The sequence below is a fragment of the Acartia tonsa genome, chromosome 4, assembly GCF_053477335.1.
Source record: "Acartia tonsa isolate MP-2025a chromosome 4, ASM5347733v1, whole genome shotgun sequence".
Lineage (NCBI taxonomy): Eukaryota > Metazoa > Arthropoda > Copepoda > Calanoida > Acartiidae > Acartia > Acartia tonsa.
This window is the reverse complement of record NC_137263.1, coordinates 56,665,491-56,693,338: the sequence shown is the minus strand read 5'-3', so window position 1 is coordinate 56,693,338 and position 27,848 is coordinate 56,665,491. Positions and strand designations below refer to the sequence as shown.

The 27,848-nt window shown below is 32.4% G+C and overlaps 1 protein-coding gene across 1 annotated transcript; it reads left to right on the top strand.

The window, feature by feature from the left end:
- Positions 1-768: 768 nt before the first annotated feature.
- Positions 769-26,595, top strand: LOC145317898 (uncharacterized). The gene is made up of 11 exons (XM_080159178.1): positions 769-927; positions 5,240-5,434; positions 6,459-6,619; positions 7,016-7,145; positions 7,619-7,711; positions 8,058-8,185; positions 14,544-14,643; positions 15,062-15,128; positions 20,633-20,765; positions 23,936-24,070; positions 25,087-26,595. Exons 1-11 carry the CDS (start codon positions 798-800, stop codon positions 25,147-25,149), a joined length of 1,335 nt encoding a protein of 444 aa, XP_080015304.1. The 5' UTR covers positions 769-797; the 3' UTR covers positions 25,150-26,595.
- The last annotated feature ends 1,253 nt before the right edge of the window (positions 26,596-27,848 follow it).

Here is a 27,848-nt window from a genome sequence, read left to right as displayed (position 1 = left end):
AAAAAATATCTAACTCACATACAAGAAATTTCAGTATTATATTTCACCAACTAGAATCAGAAGGTAAACTTAGGGTATTGGGTCTCATTAGCAATTAAAGCAGTGTATTTCCTGCAGGCTTCCTTTAATTGTAATGTCTCTTAGCCAATCTATTCTAGTTGGATATACCTATTTTCTTATGAATCACTGAGAGATTCCATACATTGTTATTAAACCTGTTAATTTCCCTAACAACTTTAGTATTATTTATCTATCTATCTTGTTTGCTTTCCTCTTAATCCATCCATTCATCTATTATCTATCTATGCTTGTATTTGCTTATATCTAATCAAATAGAAAAACCACATTTTCCCTTTTTTATACCCCATCCCTCTTTTGCGTCCCCCACTACCCCTTTTCTCCCTTCCCAACCACCCCACTACTGTACATCCTCCTTTCCCGCCAGAAAATGGCCTCCTTCGTATGACTGGTGTCCTCCAAACTGATTACTGTTTCTATCACAATATGCTTTGGGGGAATATAATATTTATAAAATAAATGTATAGTTTAAGCTATGTTTTTATGATAAAATAACAAAATTATATGTTATTAAAAATATAAAAAAATAATTTACCCCTTTTTATTATTTATCATAATAAAACCAGTTATTTCTTTATAAGCCTTCTCTCTCTCTCTCTCTCTCTCTCTCTCTCTCTCTCTCTCTCTCTCTCTCTCTCTCTCTCTCTCTCTCTCTCCTTCTCTCTCTCCTCTCTTATCTGTTTCCAAACTGTTGAGAGTCAGTTATTTTGTTATCCTTGATGGTTGGGTCACGCCATTATGAGTTAAAAAGCAGAATGCGGGTACTGACCGTACCCACTACCACCCTGTTGTGCTGGCTAGCCGTGGCCGCGGCGGCTCTGCCCCTAAGCCAGGCCTACTACCGCAAATGTAAGCTTTTAATCTGTTTATTTAGGTTTGTTTTAATAAAGGACCAACAGGTTTTTATGATTGAGAAAGCATATGGCGTTGTATTATATACAGTTAGCTTATAAATTAAGGTAGAAAATATAAATAAACTATAATGAATACCTTTTAAACTTTATAATTAAATGTTTTACAAAGATTAATCCTAAGCTTCTAAATATTAAACTACTTTTTTTAAATTTTTAAAATAAAGGAAAAAACTTTTTTATTAAAGATTATCAAAACTATAATCTTCTTAATCTTTTTCTTTAACAAAAAAATTGTCTAAAATATTTAATTTAATTGAAAATAACTTTTTAAATTGTAAAATTTAAAGGATGGACGGATCCAAGTTAACTATAGGGTAAACAAGGACAACTACGTCATAATGTTCTAAACACAGTGGCGTGCGGTTTGTGGCAATCGCCCCCCCCCCCCCTAGCGACCAAAACGCCCCCCCTGCCCCCCCCCCTAGTGACCGCCCCCCCTGCCCCCCCCCTAAATGTTGAAAAATACCCCGTTTTGCCCCCCCCCCCTGGTAAACAAAAATGCCCCTTTTTGCCCCCTACCCTACAAAAAGCAAAACTTTCCAAGTTTCCAAAAAAAAAACATCAAGAAATAATCAACAAAAAAATTTTTTGCCGCTTTGCGCCATACAGACAGTTACTATTCATTTAACCTTAATAGGAAGTATTTTATTTTGTATAATAGAAACTTTATACCAAATAAATTTTGAACATCCCCAATGATGATACAAAAAATTACCCCTTATATAGATTACAATTAGTGGATGAAACATATGGAAACTCAACTTAATTAACCAACCAATCAAAATTCCATTTAAGTCCCCAAAGATGTTGAGCTAATGAATAAGAAAATGTTTATATGAAATATTGGGGACTAGTTTAATAGATAGCCCAAAAAACCTTCCCTCCCTGAATATTTTAAGAAAAAAATTTGCGCTTTGCGCCCTTCCAATTGGTTTCTGCTTTTTATCACATTGTATATTTTGTTGTTATTTCTATAAAAACATTTTTAAACATCAAATATTTAATCAAAAAGACATTGTTTTTTTATGGCAATTTTCATTAAAGAGCCTTAAAACTAACTACACTCTATATTCCTAACTTGTTAAAATACGTCACTCTTGTTGTAGTTAATTGATTTTAGTTCAAAGAGGAAATAAATATTTTTTGGTACACTTCGCACACCGCCCTAATAAATCCTTGGAATCACCACTTCATGAAAAATTGACAGATTTTTAAATTTTTTAAATTGCCATTTGAATAGGGTAGGATAGGTTGATATAACTTTTTATCTTCTCTATAATTCACAATGGCCGTCAGTTTGTAATTCTAAGGGGGAAATGTGATTTTCTCAACTGCAAATAGAGATAGAAGATTAAAACCTAATGTTAACACTCCCATCATTATGGAGTATAATTAACTATTAGAAATTCCTGGAGGTCGGACTGCTTTTCAGGATGTTTTTGGCTATTTTTGTATCTTTCACAATTCCCCCATTGCACACTGGTCCCAAAACGGAGATTTGGGTCAACAATTCGTTTTCAGCCGTATTTTGGCCAATTTTGATGCCCAATACGGCAAAATGGGGGTTTTAGGGGCCAGGGAGTCCATTTATGAGAAAAAAAATATATGACCTCGAAGATCAAAGACCGTTAAAATGACCTTTAAAGTCTGATTTTTGCTGTTCTCGAGGTGTTATTGGACATTTAGGGCGGGAAGGAGTTGTCAAATCAAGAAGACTCTGAAATACTTTTTTGTAGACAATTGCATTGGCTAAATATCATGTGAAGTAAAAATTTTTGTAAGTACAACCAGTTTTTCACTAGCTGCAAATTTCAAATTTGCGCGTTTTTAATTTTTAATATCTTGATTATTTTATCTAAATTTTCTTGATTTAATCCATTTAGAAAATATTATATTTTAAATCATTGTTATTTCATCTTACTAAAGGCTAATAAAATTAGAGCATATTTTATAAGGATGCGTTTGTTTGGGTGTTTGAATGTGTGTGTGTGTCTCTCCTCACTCTACGCTACGACATAAAAAAGGCGCGGATGCATACAGACACAAACACACACACACACACACACACACGAAGACTTATAAAGAGTAGGCTGAAAGAATAATATCAATTATATGAATATAAAACAATAAAATTGGCATTTAGAAATTTATTTTAACTAATCTACATGAAATATAACAGATTTTTATACTATTTAGCTATTTCGTATGTTTTCATTTTGTTTCTCAGATATTACTCCGCAAAAATAGATCCTTCCCCCTCTACGCGTTCGGAATAATTTTAAATTACAACATCGATGAAATTTAATCGATCTAATAGTTTTTAAGATATTGCACAAAATGAACAAAATCGGATGCCATATATATCGTGAAATATGAAGTCAATTACAATATCAACAAATTCTCTTTAATAAACATGCGCGAGACTCAGAGAATACTCAATAAGAAAATTTTGCCAAACTTAACCTTATCTTAAAAACTGAGAAAAAAAACCACATTTTTGCATTTTGTACCATTTTTTGTGTTATAAATAATTTTTGAACTTATATAGGACTTATTTTAGTTGGACAATTTCCAACATGCGGATATTTGATTTTATCAGATTTAAGCAAGTATAGCCAATTTAACAATGTCAATAATACGTTCTTAGATTTTAGAGTTCTGCAGCTTTGGCCCCAAATTATTTCAAAAAACATATTATCAACATGGGTTGATATTTAAAATATAGGTGGCCCAGGATGTCTTTGAAGGCTGGCAGGTCAACTGTTGTCTAATTTGATGGGTAGGAAAAATTGAATTGTTGACCCCTCCAGACCAGTGTGCATTGTTCGGTCCAATTTACAAAATTTTTGTAGATAAGGGTATCAAAATCAAATTTCAGGTATAGTTCCTTTTGTGACCTTGCCTCTTAAGGGGCGTTTCATCATATTTTCACAGTAGCTTTTCCTCTATTTATAGCCCCTGCGGGGCCAATTGCCTAAACCTGCGGGGAAATCACCTAACCTAACTTAACCTATAATAACCTATTAAAAGCTACTATGAAAATACGACAAAATGCCCCTTAAGAGGCGTTGCCACGAAAGAGACTAAACCCCAAAGTTTTCCATATTTCTAAGAGATTTTCATATATGTAGATGAAAGGACAAGTATTTTTTTTATTTTTAACATAGTTCTTTATATCTTTGGATTTTATGGTACAATAATTTTTTTTTTTGATTATAATATCAAAAAAAATAAAATCTCTCATTGTTCTGAGCATCTAGTATGTAATTTACTTTGACTGTCATCACACAACATACAGGAAAAAGGATTTGTGACTGTTTCTACGTAAAATATATATTTATTTAAACTATTGCTCTTTAAATCTTCTTGTCTATATTCTTATTAATGATTTTTGTGCTTTGCTACTTATAGATGTTGTCATCCTTGTTGTCATACAATAAAGGAATATTTGAAATCAGTTTTACATATTAGGTAAATTTTTAGTAAATTATTTCCAAAATGAGAGTTTCTATCTCCCTCCCCCCCTAATTTTTTTTAATGTGGTTATTCATCCTTCCTGCTCAGATTATATGACATCCCCTTCCACCCATAAAAAATGTTTGTTGTGGGGGTGGAGGGGGGGGGGGGGGAGAAGGTTAAATTATTTCCTGTACTTTTTTTTCAAAGATGCTTTCTAGATCCCATCCCTTCAGTCATTGCAGGGTGAGGAGAAGGGATGGGGGAGAAGAGATTGGGGGGGAAGAGACGGGGGAAGGGATGGGGAAGAAGGGATAAGGACTAGAAGGCCCATAATCATATAATCCCACCCCTAAAACGCCCCTATTTAAAATTAGTATATATAATCAAAATTTTACAAAATCTTCAAAATGCCCCCCCCTAGACAAAGTGCTTCGCTTCAAATTCAAAAGGAATAAATACATAGAATATTATAAGAAATACATAGAATATTATAAGAAAAGAAAATTTTTGTCCTTATATAAAAGTAACAGGATGTCAGCCAATGTGTCTGTCTATCTGTGTGTACCGAAAGATCTTGCTAACCGATTAACCGATATGGTTCTTCTTTATAGTATAGCTTCTTATAGGTCTTCGGAAATTTGGGAACCCTTGATTTTTACTTGTTAATTGAAAGTGTATTTAAAAGTGGGGATGGTTCCCCCCCCCCTCACCCCTCTCGACCACAAATACCCATAGAGGCCTCTAGGGGCGTAGTAGATAGTTTTATTATATAGTAAATACATTTTTAGATGCCTATCCTGAGAATTTGGACTATAACAGCGGTTACAATCAGCCCCCCAGCGGCTACGAGCAGCAGCCCGGCAGCTTTGACAGCTACCCTGATCCCGCGATGACCTTTGCCGACCCCTCGCCGCTGGCGTACGGCGATGACGCGTATGATTATAATAGTTTTGGTCAACAAATTGACCCACAGATGGCGCTAGGGATGGATACTTAAAAAATTTTCTTTTTGAAATGTTTAAAAAAAATAGAGATTCCTAAAATTAGTACTTATCTTATTAAGTATAGACCTACCCCACTTTTTTTGGAAACAAAATTTCTAAAAGATAATATAAATAATACAGTGTGTTTTTTTTATGAGAACTTTTTTGGTAACAATTTTGCCCCACTTATAGTTATCAGAATTTAATGATTAATGGCTTATTTTCTTCGTTTTTTAAGGCAATTAATAGAACACCAAAAAAATATTTCAGTTTTCATTTAAAAAGTACAGTAAAATCTAAAATTCAAAACTTAGGTGTCAACATCTAAAAATGGTTTTAGCGCATTTTTCTTATGCCTAAATCTGATAAGAAAAAAATTAGATTTTCTGTAGACGACTTTGGGAGGCCAGTACTCCCTCTCTGGTTGAGATATGACCTTTAAACTTTGTTATGTTCTAGTACATGTCCCTAATAGTATCTGTATACATTTTTAGCTCTATATATAAACTTTGAAGTGTTTTGCAGCCATTTGAGCAAGTTGAATATTTGAGCATAAGAAAAATGCGCTGAAACCATTTTTAGATGTTGACACCTAAGTTTTGAATTTTAGATTTTACTGTTTTTTTAAAATAAAAACTGAAATATTTTTTTGTTGTTCTATTAATTGCCTTAAAAAACGAAGAAAATAAGCCATTAATAATTAAATTCTGATAACTATAAGTGGGGTAAAATTGCTTTCAAAAAAGTTCTCATAAAAAAAACACACTGTATAATTATTATTTTAATTTTTGTAACTAGATTTTATCAATATAAAAGTACCCGTTTCCCTATTTTTTTTTTTTTTGACAAAAATATGTTTGTTTGTTTTTTGTTATTTTACTCAAAATAAAGGTTACCCTTTAAAAATTTTGCACGTGTTTAAAAAAATCATAATAATAAGTTCGATTGACAATCAAATTTATACCTTAGTATTTAATGGAATTTCCAAATACAAGATTGAAAATTATTTAAGTATCGACCTCAGACGAGCAGCAGTTGCAGGACAAAATTGACGAAGAGCTGAGACAAATATTTGGTTCAGATTTGTCCCGCCAGGCGGCTCCATCACAGTTTGTAAATACTGAACAGATGTTGCCACCACAAGCCTCGGCATGGAGAATGGACCAAGCACAACAACAATATCAGGAAAATTATATAAAAGTCTTTTTTCATGTGATATAATTATCCTATTTATCTGATTTTTGGAATTCTGATTTCTATTACAAAAATCTATAATGTTATAAGCGAAGCATCTCAATAATCAAGTCCCGAAAATGTAAGTATGTCCCTTAACAGTATCTTACGACAAATTTACCAACTATTTTGTTTAGAATATATACAATTCTACCTTTTTAGTTCTGACATTCTTTCCAATTGTTAATGTTCGTTTGTCCAACCGTTAAAGAGGTTCGCTGTTATGGATGTTGTCATCCTTTTAAATTGAAGTAAATTCATAATTAAAAAGATAACAGACATAAAAGTAACAGTAAATCTGTACGAGCGTGATATAATCAATATTTTTATATAATATAATTGCTGCAGTCTCCTGACCAAGATCCAAGTTCTTTTATCCAGCAGGATCCAGTTTCTAGGAGCCAGCAGGATCCAAGTTCAGACAGCCATCAGCTGGAGAAGAAACGTGTACCTGACATTCTCGAAGATATCCAGAGAGGAACGGTCAACATAGTATTATAAATTTTAGGGGATATTTTTTTCATTGGAGGTGTTTATTTTTTTATATTTTTGGTTGACATACAAAAATAGCATAAAAATCTGCCTTTTATATATGTAGAAAGTTTAGAAGATCATGGGTAGTAATTTATAAACATTCCTAAAGAATAATGCAAAATTGGTTGTTAAATGTTATTTTTTATGGGTCGATAAAACCAACCCCAAAAAGTTTTATTTGACATGATATACGTGGGTCACCCCCCCCCCCCCCCCCCTCCTTTTTCATAAATAATATTAGAGCGGTAATTTTACCCCAAAATTTAAAAAGGAGTAAAAAGTAAATTACTTCCCCATCCATATTTTTACTCTCCTCTCCCACTCAAAAAAAAAAAGCTTGGACGTCCTAGCTGATGTATCTGATCTAAAAAAAACATTAAAACTGATAAAAAAAAAAAGTTGACCTTTCCATAACAGAGGAGCAAGAAACAGTAGAATCCAAGTTTCCACGGCTGACTCTGCGTCAGAAACAGTTTGCGGTCAACCCGAGTATGCCAGAATACTATGCAGGCAAAGCTGGATCCTTAAAAATACCTATTTTTATTTTTGATAAGATAGAATTACTACTTTAGTTTAGGTTTGGGGGTATTAGAACGTCGTTACACTAGTCCTCAACGTTAAATATTAACTTTTTGCTTAACAACTTTGGGTCTTTTCTTAAATTTTGAATGGTTGGTTCATTAAGTTAAGTGTCAAAACATTTTAACTTCTAATTAATTTACAAAATGGATAATTTTGTGTATCATCATTGGGAAAGTACATAAATTTAACGGCCATTGTCTTATCCCTTTAGATCCCTGGTTAAAAGTAAACATGTCTTCTTTTAAAATAATCTTAAGTATCCAACTTTTAACAGATCACCCCGATTTCCTGACCTTCCGCCTTCAGGAGTTGGACGAGGAGTTGAGGGGGGCTGCTGACAAGGGGAAGGGGGCCAAGGATGGTGAGGGGGGAGAGGATGGGTCTGGGGATGACCCGCAACAGGTGATTATCTATCTATCCATATTTCTATCTATCTATTTATCCATCCATATGCTGACAAGGGGAAGAGGATGGGTCTGGGGTTGACCCCCAACAGATGATTATCTATCTATCCATATTTCTATCTATCTATCAGCATATATATGGCTGACAAGGGGAAGGTAGCCAAGGATGGGGAGGGGGGAGATGATGGCTCTGGGGATGATCCTCAACAGGCGAATATCTATCTATCCATATTTCTATCTATCTATTTATCCATATGCTGACAAGGGGAAGAGGATGGGTCTGGGGTTGACCCTCAACAGATGATTATCTATCTATCCATATTTCTATCTATCTATCAGCATATATATGGCTGACAAGGGGAAGGTAGCCAAGGATGGGGAGGGGGGAGAGGATGGCTCTGGGGATGATCCTCAACAGGCGATTACCTATCTATCCATATTTTTATCTATCTATGTAATTGTCTTTCTATCTATCTATATATCGGGATCTATTTTATCCTCTTACCTATGTAAGCTACCTCTTTGTCTATCTTTCCGACTATCTCTCTATAGGTCTGGCTATCTAACCATTTTAATTGCTAGCTATTTTTTTCCATTTTTTATTATAGTCTGTCTATCTTCCTGTTTTTCTAACTATCTTTCTAATTATTAAAAGCGAAGCTTTTCTATAATTAGGGTCGGTCCGTCCGTACGTCCGTAACGGATAGCTTTTTTCGTTAATTTAGGCATGTTAGAATTGTCCTATCGATTTCAAATTTTGCATGGTGATTCCTTTAATAGTTGGTACGATTTAGAAAGCGTAGCAACTCTATAATCAACACCAAAATGTCCGTACGTCCATTTTAAACATGTTGATTTTTTTACTTTTTTAACAACAAATTTTTATGTGATCTAATCATCCGATTGATCTGATTTTTGGTGTATTGATTCCTGGGACAACAAAGTATAATGTAATAAGCGAAGCAACTATATAATCAAGTCCTAAAAATGTAAGTATGTCCATAAACATTATCCTAAATCAAGCTGTTTTTCAACAAATTTACTTACAATTTTGCGTTGACTCTTATACATTTATATTCACATTATTCAGTTCTGACACTATACAAGTATTAATGTCCGTTTGTCTTACCGTTTCTGTGCTTCGCTTTTATGGATGTTGTCATCCTTGATTTCTTATAAATGCTATTACGCCTTTCTATTTTTCTTTTTTTATCTTTATCTTCTAAACTTTATGTATATCTGCTAATTATCTTTCTATCTACCCAATTCTATCAATCTTTCTACCCATATATCTACTTATCTGCTTAATTTTGAAGAAGATATATAGACCATATGTATATTATGAAATCTGTATCTGTATTCTAATGAAAAGTATGATAAAATGTCAATAATTTCATTCTTTTTCCATTAGTATTTACAGGAAAAAATATAATTAAATTATCGTTTTTATGTGTGTGTGTGTGTGTGTGTGTGTGTGTGTGTGTGTGTATGTGTGTGTGTGTGTGTATGTGTGTGTGTGTGTGTGTATTGGTTTCTTTAAATGTCATTGGCATTTATAACACAAAAGGATTTTAAGAGATAAGACAATGGACGCTATTTTGAAGTATATAAAAGTACCCAAAGTTTGAGCCATGGAATAAGAGAACATAATATTTATAAACTTTGGGTACATAACGTGTAATTTACAGTCCAATGTCCCCTCCTCCCTTGGAAAAATTAGCCTTAACAAACAGTTGACTAAACAATATTGATCGGTTAGTGTGATCTTGATATAAAATCAAATAAAGCCTAAGAAAACCCTAGTCTGAAATCTAAAAATTAGATAGCTTAAAACCATACCGGAATCTAAGAGAGGCTTCCCTGAAAAGGAGAACTCTATCAGATATCTTTGGGGACTAGTGTAATAAACAGTTCAATGTCCTCTCCCTCCCTGCACCCCTGCTCCTTAAACATTAAAAAAAAAAATCTTAAACAAACCATTTTTAAATTTTTAACCAACCCCCTTACACATGCAAAAAAATAACGTTCTCTTTAACTTGCTACTGTAGTTTCTATTTTATAATATATGGAGAGTTATGTTAAATTTTACAGGGAGAAAATGAATAAAATATTTAGAACAAAATAGGCCATAAAATATTACACCTATTATTAGTTTATATTTCAGTCGCTAGATGTCTAGCTTTAATTTTAAACTTTAGTATATTTTGAAAAAAATTTTATTTTTGTCCTTTTAAATAAAAATTAAGTAGCAAAATACATTGTCTTTATGTTCAAGAAGGTAAATAAGTTGTTCTTATTTTAATTTTTTCTAAGGAATGAAAAAAATAATTTTGCAATATATAAAAATTTCTTTAAGACCTCTGATAATTTTAAACCTTCAGTAGTAATTGTATAACTAAATCCTTTAATTTTTGCAGAGATATTTCTCAATTTGTTTTAACTGCGGCTAAGTTAACATAAACAATTATTTTATAAAAAAAAAATTAAAAAAATATTTCTAAGAGGATAATATAAATTGATGTTCTTGTGAAGTTCTGACACTCTACAAGATTATATACATTTATCCTTCCTTCGGTTCTTAAAGCTTCGCTTTTATGAGTGTTGTCATCTTTGTTATTTGTAATACCAGATTTTACTATAATAGAATATAATATGTCGTTTTATAATAACTCTGTTTATGACGTAAATGGATATAGAATTACTTGGATATTGCACAAGATTTTTGCTTAATCTAATAAAATTATGGTCACAGCTGGCTAAAATAAATGTATCCCCCACCAAACCTTTATAACCCCATCCCATAACCTGACCATAGCGAAAAGCATTGAATAATAGCTGATGCCTTTGTTAGCAACCTAAATTGACGACAAAATTCCCCTGTCATAATATCCACGTATTACATATCCATTTTGACGTAATCAGGTAATATAATTCTTGGAACAATCATTCTTAAAAACAAAAATGTATTTATTATTTATCGCATCGTATTATAGACAGCTTTCTATGGATATTATAGTGAAAAATATAGGATTAAAACCAGATTTGTTAATCACTAGGGGCCGCAGGCTTGCGCTAACAAAACTGGTATTAATTTTATTATTTATATTTTAATACTTGTAGCAAATTGTCTTTAATTTGATATACTTAAATATATATATTAATCTATTTTACTAAATACTATAAAACTTAGATAATTTTAAATCGTAAATTTCTTTATTTCTAATGTTTTTAGCTATTTATATGTTTTGTAGGAAACCTATTACAATTCCTAATAGTGCAAAAAGATAAAAAAAAAACAATATAAAGTAATTATAATGTGTACTCACATCCGCAAAAAGGCCAGGGATCTTAAGGGATAAGACAATTGGAGATATATTAATATTCATGCCCATTTTACCACTACTGTAGACTAACATTATTGTAAATAAAAGGTCTCAAAGTTTTTAAGCTAACAATTAGGAAAACGTGTGTCAAAAACTTTGGGTACTAATGTAATTTCCATTACAATCTTTTAATAGTTATTTCTCGTATCGTATTATAAACGGCTTTCCGCGGATATAGAATGTACAATTTTAAGATTAAAACTAGTTTTTTTAGCCCCGTGGTGCCGTCGCGTTTCAATACATGCTCCCCTCTCCCTTGTTCAGAAATTAAATGGAGGCTGGGGGTGTTGTGTATAGCGACGTACGCAATGTATAGCGGAGTAGCGGCGGAGAAGGGCGATGAATGCGGCAACTGCAGCAAAAGATGGTTATATTTGGCGGAGGCGAACACAAAATGGAGGCGGCAGGATTGTCCAGTCAAGGAAGAGGATAAATTGTAGAGCGGCCGGTTGCAATGGAGCAAATGTTCTTTAGCGGCAAACATATATTGAGTGGAGGAAAGTGTAGTATATATTGTTATAGCTGCAGTACAAATAGGCGGCGGACAAAATTTTCAAAGGGCTTCGATCGCGATGCCACAAAAACAAAAAATGCCTAAAATTGAACAGAGAATAATAGTTTCAGGTTAGATTTTCAAAAATCCGAAGTTGATTTTTCTGTGGAGAGTCCTTTTAAGTGGCTGCGTCATAAACCAAATATTAAAAATCATTTCATAAAATTACTTTGTAACAATTTTTAATGGCCCTTCTGTCTTTTTGTCTGTCCATCTATCATTTATTTATCTTGTTTTACTAAGGAGGGAGAAGACATTAGTCTGTAAATTACACTAGTACCCGAAGTTTTATAACCAAGTTATCCTATTTGTTGGTTTAAAAGCTTTTGATACAAACTCATTGAAATTGGTTGTGTCTTTTTGTACAATAGGGATAATTTAATTTATCAACATTGGGGATGTATATCAATCCATTGTCTTATCCATTAAGACCCGTGTGTTTTCATTTTTGAAAGCGAAGCTTTCTATATAATAAGTATTATATAATTATCTTATTCATCTTTTTTGAAGTAATCATTCTTAGGACAACATAGTACATTGTTATAAGCGAAGCTTCTCTATAATCAAGTCCTAAAATGTAAGTTTATCCTTCAACATTATCCTGTATTATTTAAAATTTGTTTTAGAATTTCTACATATAATACATTTAATTTAAATTATGCTTATTCAGTTTTAACACTCTACAAGTGCTAATGTTTGTATAACCTAGAATTCCAGAGATTCGCTTTGGGTGTTGTCATCCTCGTTGTAAAATAAATTAAAAACACTAGACAGATGTAAAATAAATTTATTTTCATATTTTCAAGAGAGAAGAAAAAAAGTAAATTCATTTTGTATTTCATGAATTAATAATTACGAGAAAATATCAAGAAATTCAGAATGTGTATTTATTTTAGATTAATATATAATGTCAATATCGATCTATCTAATTATATATCCGTCTGTTCACTCATTTATCAATCCATCTATTTATCTACCCATCCATTTTTCTGTCAATCCATTTAGTATGTCAGTCTGTCTATCTGTCTGTCAGTCTTTTTTAGGCTGTCTATCTGTCTGTTAGGCTGTCTATCCGTATGTCTGTCTGTCTGCTGTCTGTCTATCTGTCTGTCTAATCATATGTCTGCCTGTCTGTCATTCTTTCTCTATGTATCTATCTATGTATCTATGTATCTATCTATGTATCTATGTATCTATCTATCTATCTATCTATCTATCTATCTATCTATCTATCTATCTATCTATCTATCTATCTATCTATCTATCTATCTATCTATCTATCTATCTATCTATGTATCTATCTATCTATCTATCTATCTATCTATCTATCTATCTATCTATCTATCTATCTATCTATCTATCTATCTATCTATCTATCTATCTATCTATCTATCTATCTATCTATCTATCTATCTATCTATCTATCTATCTATCTATCTATCTATCTATCTATCTATCTATCTATCTATCTATCTATCTATCTATCTATCTATCTATCTATCTATCTATCTATCTATCTATATATATATCTATCTATCTATCTATCTATCTATCTATGTATCTATCTATCTATCTATCTATCTATCTATCTATCTATCTATCTATCTATCTATCTATCTATCTATCTATCTATCTATCTATCTATCTATCTATCTATCTATCTATCTATCTATCTATCTATCTATCTATCTATCTATCTATCTATCTATCTATCTATCTATCTATCTATCTATCTATCTATCTAACTATCTATCTATCTATCTATCTATCTATCTATCTATCTATTTATCTATCTATCTATCTATCTATCTATCTATCTATCTATCTATCTATTTATTTATCTATCTATCTATCTATCTATCTATCTATCTATCTATCTATCTATCTATCTATCTATCTATCTATCTATCTATCCATCTATCCATCTATCCATCTATCCATCTATCTATCTATCTATATATCTATCTATATATCTAACTATCTATATATCAATCTATATATCTAACTATCTATCTATCTATATATCTATCTATATATCTAACTATCTATATATCAATCTATATATCTAACTATCTATCTATCTAGATCCTGCTTGGGGCGAAGCGTGCCCGCATTGGGGCTGCCTCCCACCACAGATGGGAAGATTTTGCCATGGATAACTATCTATCTAACTAACTATCTATCTATCTATCTAACCACCTAACTATCTATCTATCTAGATCCTGTGTGGGGCGAAGCGTGCCCGTATTGGGGCTGCGTCCCACCTCAGATGGGAGGATTTTGCCATGGATAACTATCTATCTATCTAGATCCTATTCCCGCTGGGGGCGAAGCGTGCCCGTATTGGGGCTGCCTCCCACCTCAGATGGGAGGATTTGCTATGGATAACTATCTATCTACCTAACTATCTATCTATCTAGATCCTGCTGGGGGCGAAGCGTGCCCGTATTGGGGCAGCATCCCACCTAAGATGGGAGGATTTTGCCATGGACAACAAGGACACAGATTTCTTCTTTACAAGTAAGTGCAGAGGAGCGAAACTGCCCTACAATCCAGAGATTTTGGAATGGGATGGTGGTCTCCAAAGTTTGTAAAAAAAAACCTGCCAAATCTTTCACAAACACTTTAAGCAAGTCCCCAAGGTTTGACACCCCTAAAATATTGAATATTCGATCCATTGTCCCATAATTAGATCCCTGTCAAAACTGTTAACATTCGATCGGTATAGTACTAGGATGTTACACCAGATTTTCATGTTCTCTAATAAAGTAAAACTAGCAGCGGGCTAAAATAGCGATACTCCCCAAACACCCTATGTACCCCATATCCTACCCTCCTACTGGATGAACGAACTGACTAATAAATGAGTTCCATGTTAGTAAGCCAAATTTACGATAAATTCTCTCGATAAATCAATTATTATTTATAATTATTTTAGTTGCTATAGCTGTATCAACGGCCTTTGCTATCTGTGGTGTTGTTGGAGCTGGATACTGCTATCACAGGTAAAAATGGAGGATCTTGGACAAAGTAGCTTCAGACAAAGTAGCTTCGGACAAATTAGCTTCGAACAAAGTAGCTTCGGACAAAGTAGCTTTAGGACAAAGTAGCTTCAGGACATTTACTTAAGAAAAGTAGCTTCCTAAGAAAAATAGTCTGTAATATGGCCGCAGCGCTCGGCCCCCTGGCCTGCCTAGCCGCAGGCGCTCGGCTCCCTAACCTATGTTAGCCTTAGAACATTTACTTAACAACAATATCACCAACTGATAATGCATAGGTGGTTTAGAATTTCATGGATTTTGCAAAAAGTGGTTGATAGATTTTTACAAGTTTTAATAATGTTTTACTACTTTGGCTACTTTGTCCTGAATCTACTTTATCCTGAAGCTACTTTGTCCTGAAGCTACTTTGTCCGAAGCTACTTTGTCCTGAAGCTACTTTGTCCGAAGCTACTTTGTCTGAAGCTACTTTGTCCAAGATCCAAAATGGATATATTAATACTTGGATGTTGCACCAGATATTCATTTACTCTGATAAAGTTATGCTCGCAGCTGGCTAAAGTAATGATATCTACATCCTCTCCCTCACCCCATCCCCTCCACTTCTACTGGGTCAACCAAAACCACTTTGGACACTTGTACAACCCAAACAAGACAAAATGAAAATCGTTTTAAGCAGTGTTGCGGAGCTGGAGCCGGGAGCCGTGGAGCCGCCATATTTTACTGGAGCCGGAGCCGTAATTTTAGTTAAAAAAACGGCTCCGGCTCCGGACTAGATAAATAAAGAGATTTTTTATAAATTATAATTTGGTAACTCTGTTTTGTCATGTTTTCAAGTCCATTTTTATCAAAAATTGAACCTTTAAAACCTTCAAAAGTCAAAAATAGACGTGGGAAAATAAATATGTCGAGTTTTTTTCTTGATTTTAGGTCGGAGCCGGAGCCGCACCAAAATCAAACGGCTCCGCAACGCTGGTTTTAAGGCCGCAAATGAGAGAACGAACTTATGAATATTTCTTGACTAGTATAATTTTCAGATAAATCTCCCCTTCCTTTCCAGCTTTGCCTTTTCTCTTAGTTCTTTCTTTATCTCTCTCTCTCTTTCTATCATTTTCTCTCTTATTATCTATCTATCTCTCTTTCTCTCTCAAATTTTTCAACTTTTTTATATAAAATTTTTACTGGTAATATCTCATGACACTTTTCGTCTCTTGGGTTTAATACTAAAAAGTAAACTGAAGTTCATACCTTAAATAATCACATCTAACTGTTTGTCTAAGGTTATATTATTCTTTTAATTATCAGTCCCCTAGTTTTTAAAGGGAGGTCTTAGGTTCGACTCTCTGGGTCACATCATATTGTTAAAAGTTTCATTCTGCTGCTATGTCAGACGTTTGATATAATTGCATTTTAGAAGTACGAAGAGAAAGTCGCTCAAAAATCACACATGTGACGTCATAAAAATGAGGGATAATCCATCTCTTTTTTTAAGGGGTTTTCTTTCCCACTTCTCCTCTCATCTTCCCCATTTGTATGACGTCACGTGTGTGCTTTTTGAGCGACTTTCCAGAGCCAATTATAACATTTCCAATTCAAAAGGAGTGTTAACCATTGAGGGAGGGAACATTGGGCTGTTCATTACACAAGTCCCCAAAGTTTTCTTATTCGTTGGCTTACCAACTTTGAGGACTTTTGTTGATTAGTTGGTCCACAAAAGTTTTAACCATTAATTATAATCTACAAAAGGGTTAATTTTGTGTATCATCATTGGACATGTACATGAATTCATTTTGTCTTATCCCTTTAGAGTCCATTCCCAGGTGCTAACATGAAAAAACTTTTATAGATTTTTAAGTATCGGACTTTATATTTACTTTTTACTCAAGTGTAAATTTAGGTACTACGTCAAACCCTAGATACGTCAAACAGAAGATGCGACAAACGCTAGACAGACAAACCCTAGACACGACATACGCTAGATACGACAAACGCTAGAACGAGACAAACACTAGAATATGACAAACGATAGATTTTTTCTAAAGGCGACAAACAATAGATACGACAAACGCTAGAACTAATCTTTATAAAAAAGTAAAAGGATGTTTGTTTGTCTATACTGCAGGATCTCGCTACATGCTGTACCGATCGAATTCTCCATAACAGAGTAGCTTCTCATAGGTCCTGGGAAGGACTATTTTGGTTGAGGGTACCACCAACCTCCCCAGATATTTCGCCCCTAGAAAAAATTATGCCCCCCCCAAAAAAAAAAAAATATTTTAAAATATACTAAAAATATACTAAGTAAAAAATGAGGTTGAGGGGGGGGGGTCAAAAGTTTTATAAGAAAGTTTTCTTATTTGTTGGCTAACCAACTTTTGGTACTTTAATGAATTTGATTTTAATAAGTTGAGTGTTCAAACGTTTTAACCGTTAATTTTATGCTATAGGGGATGTACATTTTCGGCCAATATTTTATCCCTTTAGATCCCTGCATTGATAGTAATATAAATTTAATATTTATGAACGAAAAAATCTTTGAATATTTTTTTAAGTTTAAATTCTAGCGTATGTCGCTTCTAGTGTTTATCACACTTTAAAAATTCTACTGTTTGTCGCGAAATTGAAAATTCTACTGTTTGTCGTAGTCTAGTTTGACGCATCTATTGTTTGTCTGTCTAGCGTTTGACGCATCTACTGTTTGTCTGTCTAGCGTTTGTCGCATCTACTGTTTGACGTATCTAGTGTTTGACGTAGTACCTAAATTTAAAAGCTTCATGTCAGAATTTATTTAGATAGTTTCAAAATAGCGCAGCAACTTTATAACAAGAGTATGTCCGTAACTTCTTTATTAAAATACCCAATATGAGTTTATATGAGTCAAAATGTTTGTATGTATCGAAGGATCTCGCTAACCGCTGAACCAATTTGGTGAATCTTTTCATAGGTGCTGGTAGGCTGTTTAAATAATTTGGGGGATTGTGCGTCCACCCTTCTAAGAAAAATTGCACCAGGAAAAATAATCCCCTCAAAAATAATGTGAAGACTATAATGTAAACATATATGGCTTCAATTTTATGATTTTTGTTTTTTTACTTAAAAATTGTCTGTAATACGAAGTACTGCATGCATTTTAGTATGGCTGAGAACCGGTTCAAATCCAGCGGATATTCTTGTTCTTGTTTTAAATAATAAATTGAGATGTCGAAAAGTCTAAAAAAAATGAATTTTTAACCGTTTGAAATTTTCCTTATATGTATTTATCTTTTCCCAACATTGAATTTAATAGTTATTTATCTCATCGTTTTTTTCGACAACTTTCCGCGGATTTTGAAATAAAAACTAGCCTTTTAGCTCTAAGGAACCCAAGGCCAGGGATTACAAAACTTGTTTTAATTTTATAATTTTATTTTAATATTCGTGGAAAATATCTGTAATAAGATGCAATACATGATTTTTTAGTAAGGCCCAATCCCGGGTATATTAACAGGTTTCGAAGCCATACTGGAAAAAAAACTTATTTATTTTTTTGAAATTTATTTCTACATGGTTCCCACATTGTGACGTCATAAATAATAAGAAACAAAAGGGGTATTTTCACGAAATGCATTTGAACTTAATTTAGTGAACCGCATATTTTTTCCTGGTTAATTTGTTAAACTACATTTATATGGCATATATTTGAAAAAATTTCAATTTTCTACCACGTAGTTTTGAAAATATCAAGACTTGAAAATAGTCTTTTAAAATTGCATATATCACAAAAAGACGATTTTCAAGTCTTGATATTTTAAAAACTACGTGGTAGAAAATTGAAATTCTTTCAAATATATGCCATATAAATATAGTTTAACCCATTAACTAGCAAAAAATATGCGGTTCACTAAATTAAGTTCAAATGCATTTCGTGAAACTATCCCTTTAATATTTTTCCTAAAAATTCATCATCTTTCAAAATTAATGGATTTATTGCTTCATGGATCCTAAATCAGATTATCATGTATTGTAATAAAGTTAATCTTGTTGCGGGCTAAAATAAGGACCCACCACAACCCCTCCTCTCCTAGTGGTAGATCGAACTGACCAATAAATGGAGAAATAGCATTTTTTCGCCTATCGCAATATCCATGTATATTCTACATCCATTTCAAAAACACGTTTTTTCACACTTTTGCTCAGTCGCTTCAATTTAATTCATTTTATTTATTTTAATATAAAACAAGTATATGATAATCCAAAGTTCCAACAATTTATTTATTGGTATAAATAAGGGTGGTGGTAGAATGTATGACTGACCGTTTGTTTGTCTGTCCGTCTGTCTGTCTGAAATAATTTTGATTTCGCGGCTTCTGTATATGTTATACGGCTAAAATATTGATTGTAAAGATTCCTTATGACAATTAGGATTCAGTGTATAATTTATTTGTTTTTCATGAGCTACAAAAGACATGTGTTGTGTATATTCGCACATGATTTTTTGGATTGTCTGTAGCTTAAGATATCGGTAACAACAAAACCGATTCATTACTCCATTCTAGGAAAGCTTCATATATTTAGGTTCCAAGATGGTTTTAGGCTATTTCAATACAGGGCCCCTATATGCTTGAAGCGCATCCGCTAGTAGAAACTTGAAGAAACTATGAGACGGACATTTAACAATCCTAAACTATGGAACAGCTTCGCTGTAAACAAAATAAAATAAAAATTGTGGTTCTCCATAAAACAAGTTTGTGGAAAAGTTTAATTTTTAAACAGGTCCTTTTCCTTAAAGTCCCTAGTCGAGCACTGGAATCTACTGCAGTTCACGGTAAAATATTGCTGGTAACGAATATTGCCAAAAATCTATGAATTTTAAAGGCTGCTAGCTGCCAAACGGCTGAACGTACATATCATACCCGCACACTGTTTTAAGCGGTATAAGAAGGCCTACAAAAAATTAAGGGAAAGCAACTTAAAACATTTTGCAAAGTTTTAACTGCGCGTAAAATATTCCTTATTGTTTTTTAAAAGTTTTTAGGAAAAATGTTCTAACCTAAAATTTATTTTGCATATTTTGTACTTTTACAGTCAAATGTCCATTCCTTCCCTAACTGGTACCCAAGATCTCTAAAATGTTGGCCTAATAACTTAAGTACTTTTATGATTTGGTTGTACACACCAACAATGTTAACTTACAGTAGGGTAGGAGAAATCTCCATGATAATTTGGGGTGTCAAATAATCTTCCATTGACTTATCCCTTAAAATCTCTGACTATCTTTATAATTTGACATCTTTATTGATTATTGATCGCCTCATATCATAGACAGCTTTCCGCGGATATTAAAATGAAAAATGATAATATTAATGCACCGTAAAAAGATACAGGTATTAATATTATGATTTTTATTGTATGATTCGTGGAAAGTTGTCTGTAATACGATGTTGTACATGAATTTTCAGTATGGCTGAGAACCGGTTCTTATCCAGCGGATATAAATCGGTTTCGAAGCCATATTGGACAAATTTTTCTAGGCGTATCCGTGTATGGAAAGACAGTGAGGAGGTTGAGTACCCGTCGTACGGAGTGACCGGACCGGCGAAGGACGTCTCGCCCGGCGGATCTGACCGGAAACTGGCGCAATCCGCCCAAATTTACCATTATCAGGTTATTAAAATATTTTTTAAATGTTAAATTTGTCCCATACACCCATAGAAAATATGTGGTAGCAGCCGCGGTTTGTCAGCCGCTTCCCAAGTTCGGGTATTACGGCAGTGTGAACAGACGTGGACAAGTATAATTGTAGAGAAGCTGGGCTTCTCTATGTATCACCAATAAATTTAGAGTATAGATGTATAAACAGATAGCTACAAACATTCCTTAAGCAAAGACCTAAAGCTCTGCAGAAGGTTGTTTATCGATAGAAATTTTGCTTTCTCACTTAGCTGCTAGAAAGCTCATATGCTGTCATTGGAATAAGGTTTGAAGAAATAATCAAAATCACCAACTTGTTGGTATAAGGATTTGGGGGACCTTTATTATAAATTAAAGTCATCTGCCCAATTGTACAAGAGTTAAAACAATTACATCAAAAGATTTTAGTGTAAAACTATTTGTAAATAAGAGTATAAGAATAAGATATTGTTATCAACGACAAAAAAAATGTTTTGCCTAGTTTTTGTAAAAAAATTTGAGCATATTTATCATTTAAAATCAATGCTATCTTTTCAAAAGTGTTTCCATTAATTTGTTTGTATTTTGTAAGCAAACCCTGTTTTATTATTATTTGTACTGTGTTATTTTATTTGAATATATATTTCAAAGATAGCTAATTTAAAAAAAAATAAACTGAGATGAATGTCGGAATTTCCTTTAAACATAATAATGTATATATAATTAGAATAGTAAGACCTTGAAAATAAGCGATAAATTATTAGATGATAATTATCAGTAAATTTAACAGAATTTAAACGTAATTATTACAAAGCTAGCTAAAAAAGTGTTGACAAAAAATAATAATCCTTTTATTCAAATACTATAGAACATTATAACAAGGATGATAATATCAAGTGTAGCAGCATTTAAAAAATATGTCTTTCTAAAATCAATTGATTTAATGAATAAAATATTGAAAATATAGCAATGTACAGAATTTTATGATTTTCAGGAATTGAAAATAATTACATTCATTTGGTGGCTGATGTAAAAAGAGAGAAGGGCATGTATAGAGTCATAAAAGAGCTGCAATGATTTACATATATTTAATAGGATGTAAAACCCTTTTATCAAAGTCAAATACAGCTTAATTTTTATTTGCAAATTCATTAGAAAAAAATCCGGACTTACTGATAGACAAAGTGAATTATAGAGTAGCTTCTCTACTAAATATAACATATAAATAGACATGCGCAGAAGCTACGTAGGAGCTACGGACAGTTCTAATATTTCGGAAAGGGGAAAGGAAGAAAGTTAACTATCTATTACTGGGAAAAACATTTAAAAGCCCCCTCAAGAGGAAAATATTTTAAAAACCAATTAAACCTATATTGATTTTAATTTGAACCTTAATATTGCTATTTTTAAAAATTGGCATTGATATCTACTTTTCGAAATGATTGTATTGTTAGCAGCTTGAAGTGAAAATATTTTACTGAAAGTCCAAATTTTTACAGTTTTTATAATTTTTTGACAATGCTAAAATTGATTTGTTTCCTTCATTAATTTTAAGATATATCCATTATTTATTAAGGAAAAACACAAATGTATGTTAAATTTTATAGTTAGGGCATTGTTTCTAATAATGAAAAATCCTGTATAAAACTCGGCCATTTTAGGGTCCAAGCTGTCAAATTTCTTGACCAATATGAATATGTTAGTAGGTCTTTGCCATAGTTCTATGTAGCCATATACCATCAACCCCTCTATACTCTAACTTTATTGTTACTTTATTCAGAGTCTAAAGGTTACTGATTTATAATACAACAAATAATCAATACACAGATTGGAATAATTAATACTAAATCAAAGGTTAAATATATATATACATGCAATAAACAAAATAGGCAACATTTATCCCCCATCCCTGGAAAGGGGTGGGGAACCAAGCAAATCAGATTAACCATAATAGGGTTGACAAAACTATAAATACTTTTAATGCATGGGGGAGGGGTCAGGTGTACCCACCCCCCTACTCAAGGGAGGTCCCTCGGACCTCCTACAAGTCGGGAGCAGGGTTGCCATGAAACCATGGCCTAGAGTTGCCGAATACCACAAATAGACTAAAACCTTTTTGAGACCAATTTGCGGAAGTTACAGAGATTTAAATAGTAATATTTAAGTGTACATTTACATCCCCTTCCGTTCCCGGATAAATCTCTGTACACGCCAATGCACTGCACACTGCACTGTGTGAAAGTAAACTCCCCTTAAAATCCTCTCTCTCTTTAGACCCCTATATAGGATAGGGTGAATACGGGTGTAAATGTGATCTCCTTCCCTCTCCCCCTCCCATCACAATAGTTTAAAAGGGCCATATCCCTTAGTCATTTACGCTTTTAAAATCTAACTTAACAAAACCTCATATAGATAACATAATTATAGTTTTTAGTAAGAATAAAGTTATAGAGCTTTCATGGTTTTTCCTTTTAAAATATAAGATTTGTCTAAAAAATATTTATTTTTATGATGTAGAAACATGAAAATAGGACATGAGATGTTATTTATTTTATCCTCTTTATTTTCTTCAAGTATCTTTAATAAATTTTACATTTTTTTAGTTTTTTTTTACCTATCTGTCCATTTATCTACCTAAAATTATATTTATCAATCATCCATTGATTTCTCAAGCCATTTTTCTATATATCTAACTATCCATCTATTTATGTAACTATATATTTATGTATCTATCCACCCGTTTTGTCATTCCAAAAATCTAGCTTCCTATCCAGTTATCTATCTATCTATTCATCAAGATATCCAACTACTATGTTGTTTCACTATCAAACAATTTATCAATGTATCTGACTATCTTTCCAAATATATAGAGGGTTTTTTGTCGAAACCTTAAAATCTCAAGAACTACTGAACCGATTAAGTTCTATTTTTTAGGTAACATTTATATAGGTCCTGTTATGGTATTTGGCTATTTTATTTTTAGATTGCATAAGTTTTAAACTATTGTTCTTTCCTCTCTATCTCCCTTCGTACACAAAGCCCCTAAAGACTAGGGGTGTACCAGCTATAGTCTATCGATATAGCAACTAAAGCACCTAGTGCTATGCAATTTTGATAGATATCAATCTGCCTATCTATCTATAATATATAATCTATCTATCTAGCACCAGAAGAACCAGATGCTAGGTAACGGAGGTGGCCTGGGTGCTGGGGGCGAGGACGAGACCGAGGGGGAGGACAGTGAGGGGGAAGAACAGGAGGGGGACTACACGGTGTACGAGTGCCCCGGACTGGCTGCTGTAAGCATTTAATTTTTAAAAGAAATACTTTTCTATAATAAGTGTCTGTATGGTCGTATATAACCGAAAGCTCTTATTGGTAATTTAGACATGTTAGAATTGTCCTATTTCAACAAATTATCGTTACAAGAATAGACTTTTCATGTGTACATGTATTGTTTGAAACGTTCAGATTCTTAAAGTTTAAAACCAACCAATCAAAAATCAATAAAAGTAAATACATTTTTTGCCAATGAATAGAAAACTTGTACAGGGTGTTTCAATAGAAATGTCTTATTAAAAGTCTTAATAATGTATAGAAAATAAGAAATTATACAAAATGCTTTATATATCTGGAAAACCTATTCTGGGACATTTATGTTTCAAATATTTAAACTTTAGTTTTTGGATATATAAAAACCATTCCAGTGCTACGTATATTATAGGAGCTACGTGGTAAAATGTCCCAACTTACTTAAAACTTTTCAACCTTTCTAACATTTTTCAACGTAGCTCCTAAACTACAAATAGCACAAAAATAGTACTTATAAGTCCAAAAACTAGAGTTTATGACAATTCTAACGGCATGCATAACGTTTTTCTACTATTAATACGAGCCGCGCAATTTGAATTTAAAAAACGTGCCTATTTTTTCCACAATCTTAAATCTATAAATCTTTTAAAATAAGGCCGTTTTTGAGGTTTTAAATGTCCCAGAATAGGTTTTCTAGATATATAAAGCACTTTTTATAATAGTTTTATTTTCTATGCATAATTAAGATTTTTAAAAAGACGTTTCTATTGAAACACCCTGTACTTTAGGTACTAGTGTAATTTCAAGTCAATATCCCCTCCCTGTTTAATGGGAGTTATGAAAGAAAATTACATAATGATATATAATATCAATAAAAAGAGTTCCCTCAAAGCTGGCACATCTATCAATGGAGTAATAAAGGATCTCGTAATATTAAATTAAACAAAACAAAAAATATTTTTGAAATGTCAATTTGTCAAATAAATATTTTACATTTTTTTAGACTGATGAGATGGAGGTAAAGAACCCACTGTTCGATTATGCTGATCCAACACCAAAACCTTAAACTTTGGGTACCTATATCCAAACTTTGGGTACCTATATCCAAACTTTGGGTACCTATATCCGAACTTTGGGTACCTATATCCAAACTTTGGGTACCTATATCCGAACTTTGGGTACCTATATCCAAACTTTGGGTACCTATATCTAAACTTTGGGTACCTATATCCAAACTTTGGGTACCTATATCCAAACTTTGGGTACCTATATCCAAACTTTGGGTACCTATATCCAAACTTTGGATACCTATATCCAAACTTTGGGTACCTATATCCAAACTTTGGGTACCTGTATCCAAACTTTTGGTACCTATATCCAAACTTTGGGTACCTATATCCAAACTTTGGGTACCTATATCCAAACTTTGGGTACCTATATCCAAACTTTGGGTACCTATATCCAAACTTTGGGTACCTATATCCAAACTTTGGGTCCCTGAATCCTTGATTATGCTGATTCAACACCAAAACCTTAAACAACAAAATTCTTTGAACATCATTGAAAATATTTAAAAATTCCATTAAAATCTTAATAAAATTTGTTTACAAATTAAGAAAGAAATTCAGCAAAAATAGAAAATCCAAATTTTCAACAAAATAAACATTTAATTGCAAAAAATTGGTGATTTAAAATATTATTCTTTGATGTTCTACTACAGAGTGTTTTTTCTTCCAAACTTTAATAAAATCTTTAAAGAAAATCAATAAAGAAAATTATGAAGATTTTAAAAATCAAAACACCCTGTATTTAAACAAAATTTGTACTGATGATTAAAAATATAATTGTGCACAAATTTTACACAATAAGTGTACAAACTCTGTACACTATGAAGTGTACACTTGACTCCAACCAAGCTGTACAAAATCAGCTGATCAGCTAACCACCATTTTGATCAGCCAATTTTTCTGAAATTTACTAATTTTTGGCCAATTTTAGCAATATTTTTGACTAAAAATTTATAAATTTCAAAAAATTAATTAAAAATTAGTGTAGTTTAATTATTATTTTTCCCTTGATCTCATTAAATATATTTAGATTTTATTTTTACTTAATTAATAAAAATAACAAAAATTCGGAAATTTTGCCATTTTTTTCTTTTCTTTCAATGAAAGATGCATATTATTAAAGTTGTAAAATAAAATAACAAAACAGCACAAAAATAAGTGTTTTATAAGTTAATGTTTAAAGAAAAATACTAAAAAATTGGCTTAAAACTTGAAATAAATGTACACAATTTAGTCATATCATTTTATACTTATGTAAAAATTTAAACAAAAAAAGTCTAATTTGTACCAAATGTTGTGAAATTAAGAGTGGTTAAGTTTTTTAAAAATTTAAGATTTATTCCAAAAAAAATATGTAAAAATGTAAATATTATTATTATAACCAAAAAAAAAAGAAATATTTATTTAACCAAACTGTATATGGCTAATAAATGGTTATTTTAGAATTGTTATTTTATATGTATTCAAGTTGCTTCGCCCCTAGGCTCTAGGGGAGGTGGGAACTGCCAGGAAAATAGCCTAAAACAACCCCAAGATATATATAAAGCTACTCTGAAAAGTACAACTAATTAAAACAGTGTTTTCCGAGATCTTAAGCTTCAAACAAAAATTTATTTTATAGTATAGTTTTGTACTTTTCCGTCAATTAAACTATTATTTCAATTCTCTCTTGTTTTTGGGCCCTTCAAAACAACGGTCTCCAAAAGTTTGTCTGTGTGTAAGTCCCTCATACTTTTTACGTGCCTTGTTTGTGTGCCATACATCATTGGATTTTAACCTTTTTGGATGTGTAAGTGGTTCTATCTATTTACATTTTGCGTAGCTTGGCAATTTTATTTTTAATCCTTTACCCAACCCCCTCACCTTCTACTGGATGAACGAACTGAACAATAAATTATGAGCTAGCGAAATTGACGACATAAATTTTTGTTTACAACAGTTTGTGATCTTCGCTATTTAATTTATGGGAAGTGAATTATTATATGTAAAGTAAAAGCGCGTTTAGCATTACCGACAAAAAGACAGACAAATAAAAACATACATAGAGTAGCTTTGGTACCCTTTAAAGTTGATTACAGAAAAGCCTTGCTTTTGATATCAAAAGTATTAGCTATATTTGTTCTAATTAGTGAATGTGTGTTTTTTTCTCAGGAATCTAAAGGGATAAGACAGTGGCCGATAAATGATGATACAAGGAAGTATTCATTCTGTAGAGTATTGGTGAAACCTTTTGACAAACAACTTAATGAACCAATTAATCAAAAGTCAATAAAAGTCCCCAAAGTTGTTAACAACTAATAAATCTTTGAGGACTAGTGTAATAAACAGTCCAATGTCCCCTTCCTCCATGGTTGTTTTCACTTGATTTCATGGATCTTTAGAGACTAGACAATGGATGAATATTTGATGTACAGCCGTAATTATAATAAACAAAAGTATACCTTCAATACTATTGGTTGTAACGTTTAAATACAGCTAGTTTGTACTACCCAATCAAGATTTAATAAAAGTTTTGGATCTACTGCAGTTCACGGTAAAATATTGCTGGTAACGAATATTGCCAAAAATCTATGAATTTTAAAGGCTGCCAGCTGCCAAACGGCTGAACGTACAGATCAAACCCGCACATAAGAAGGCCTACAACTAATCTGGAATAGCCATAAATCAATAATGCATAATTATCTCGCAGTGCAGAGAA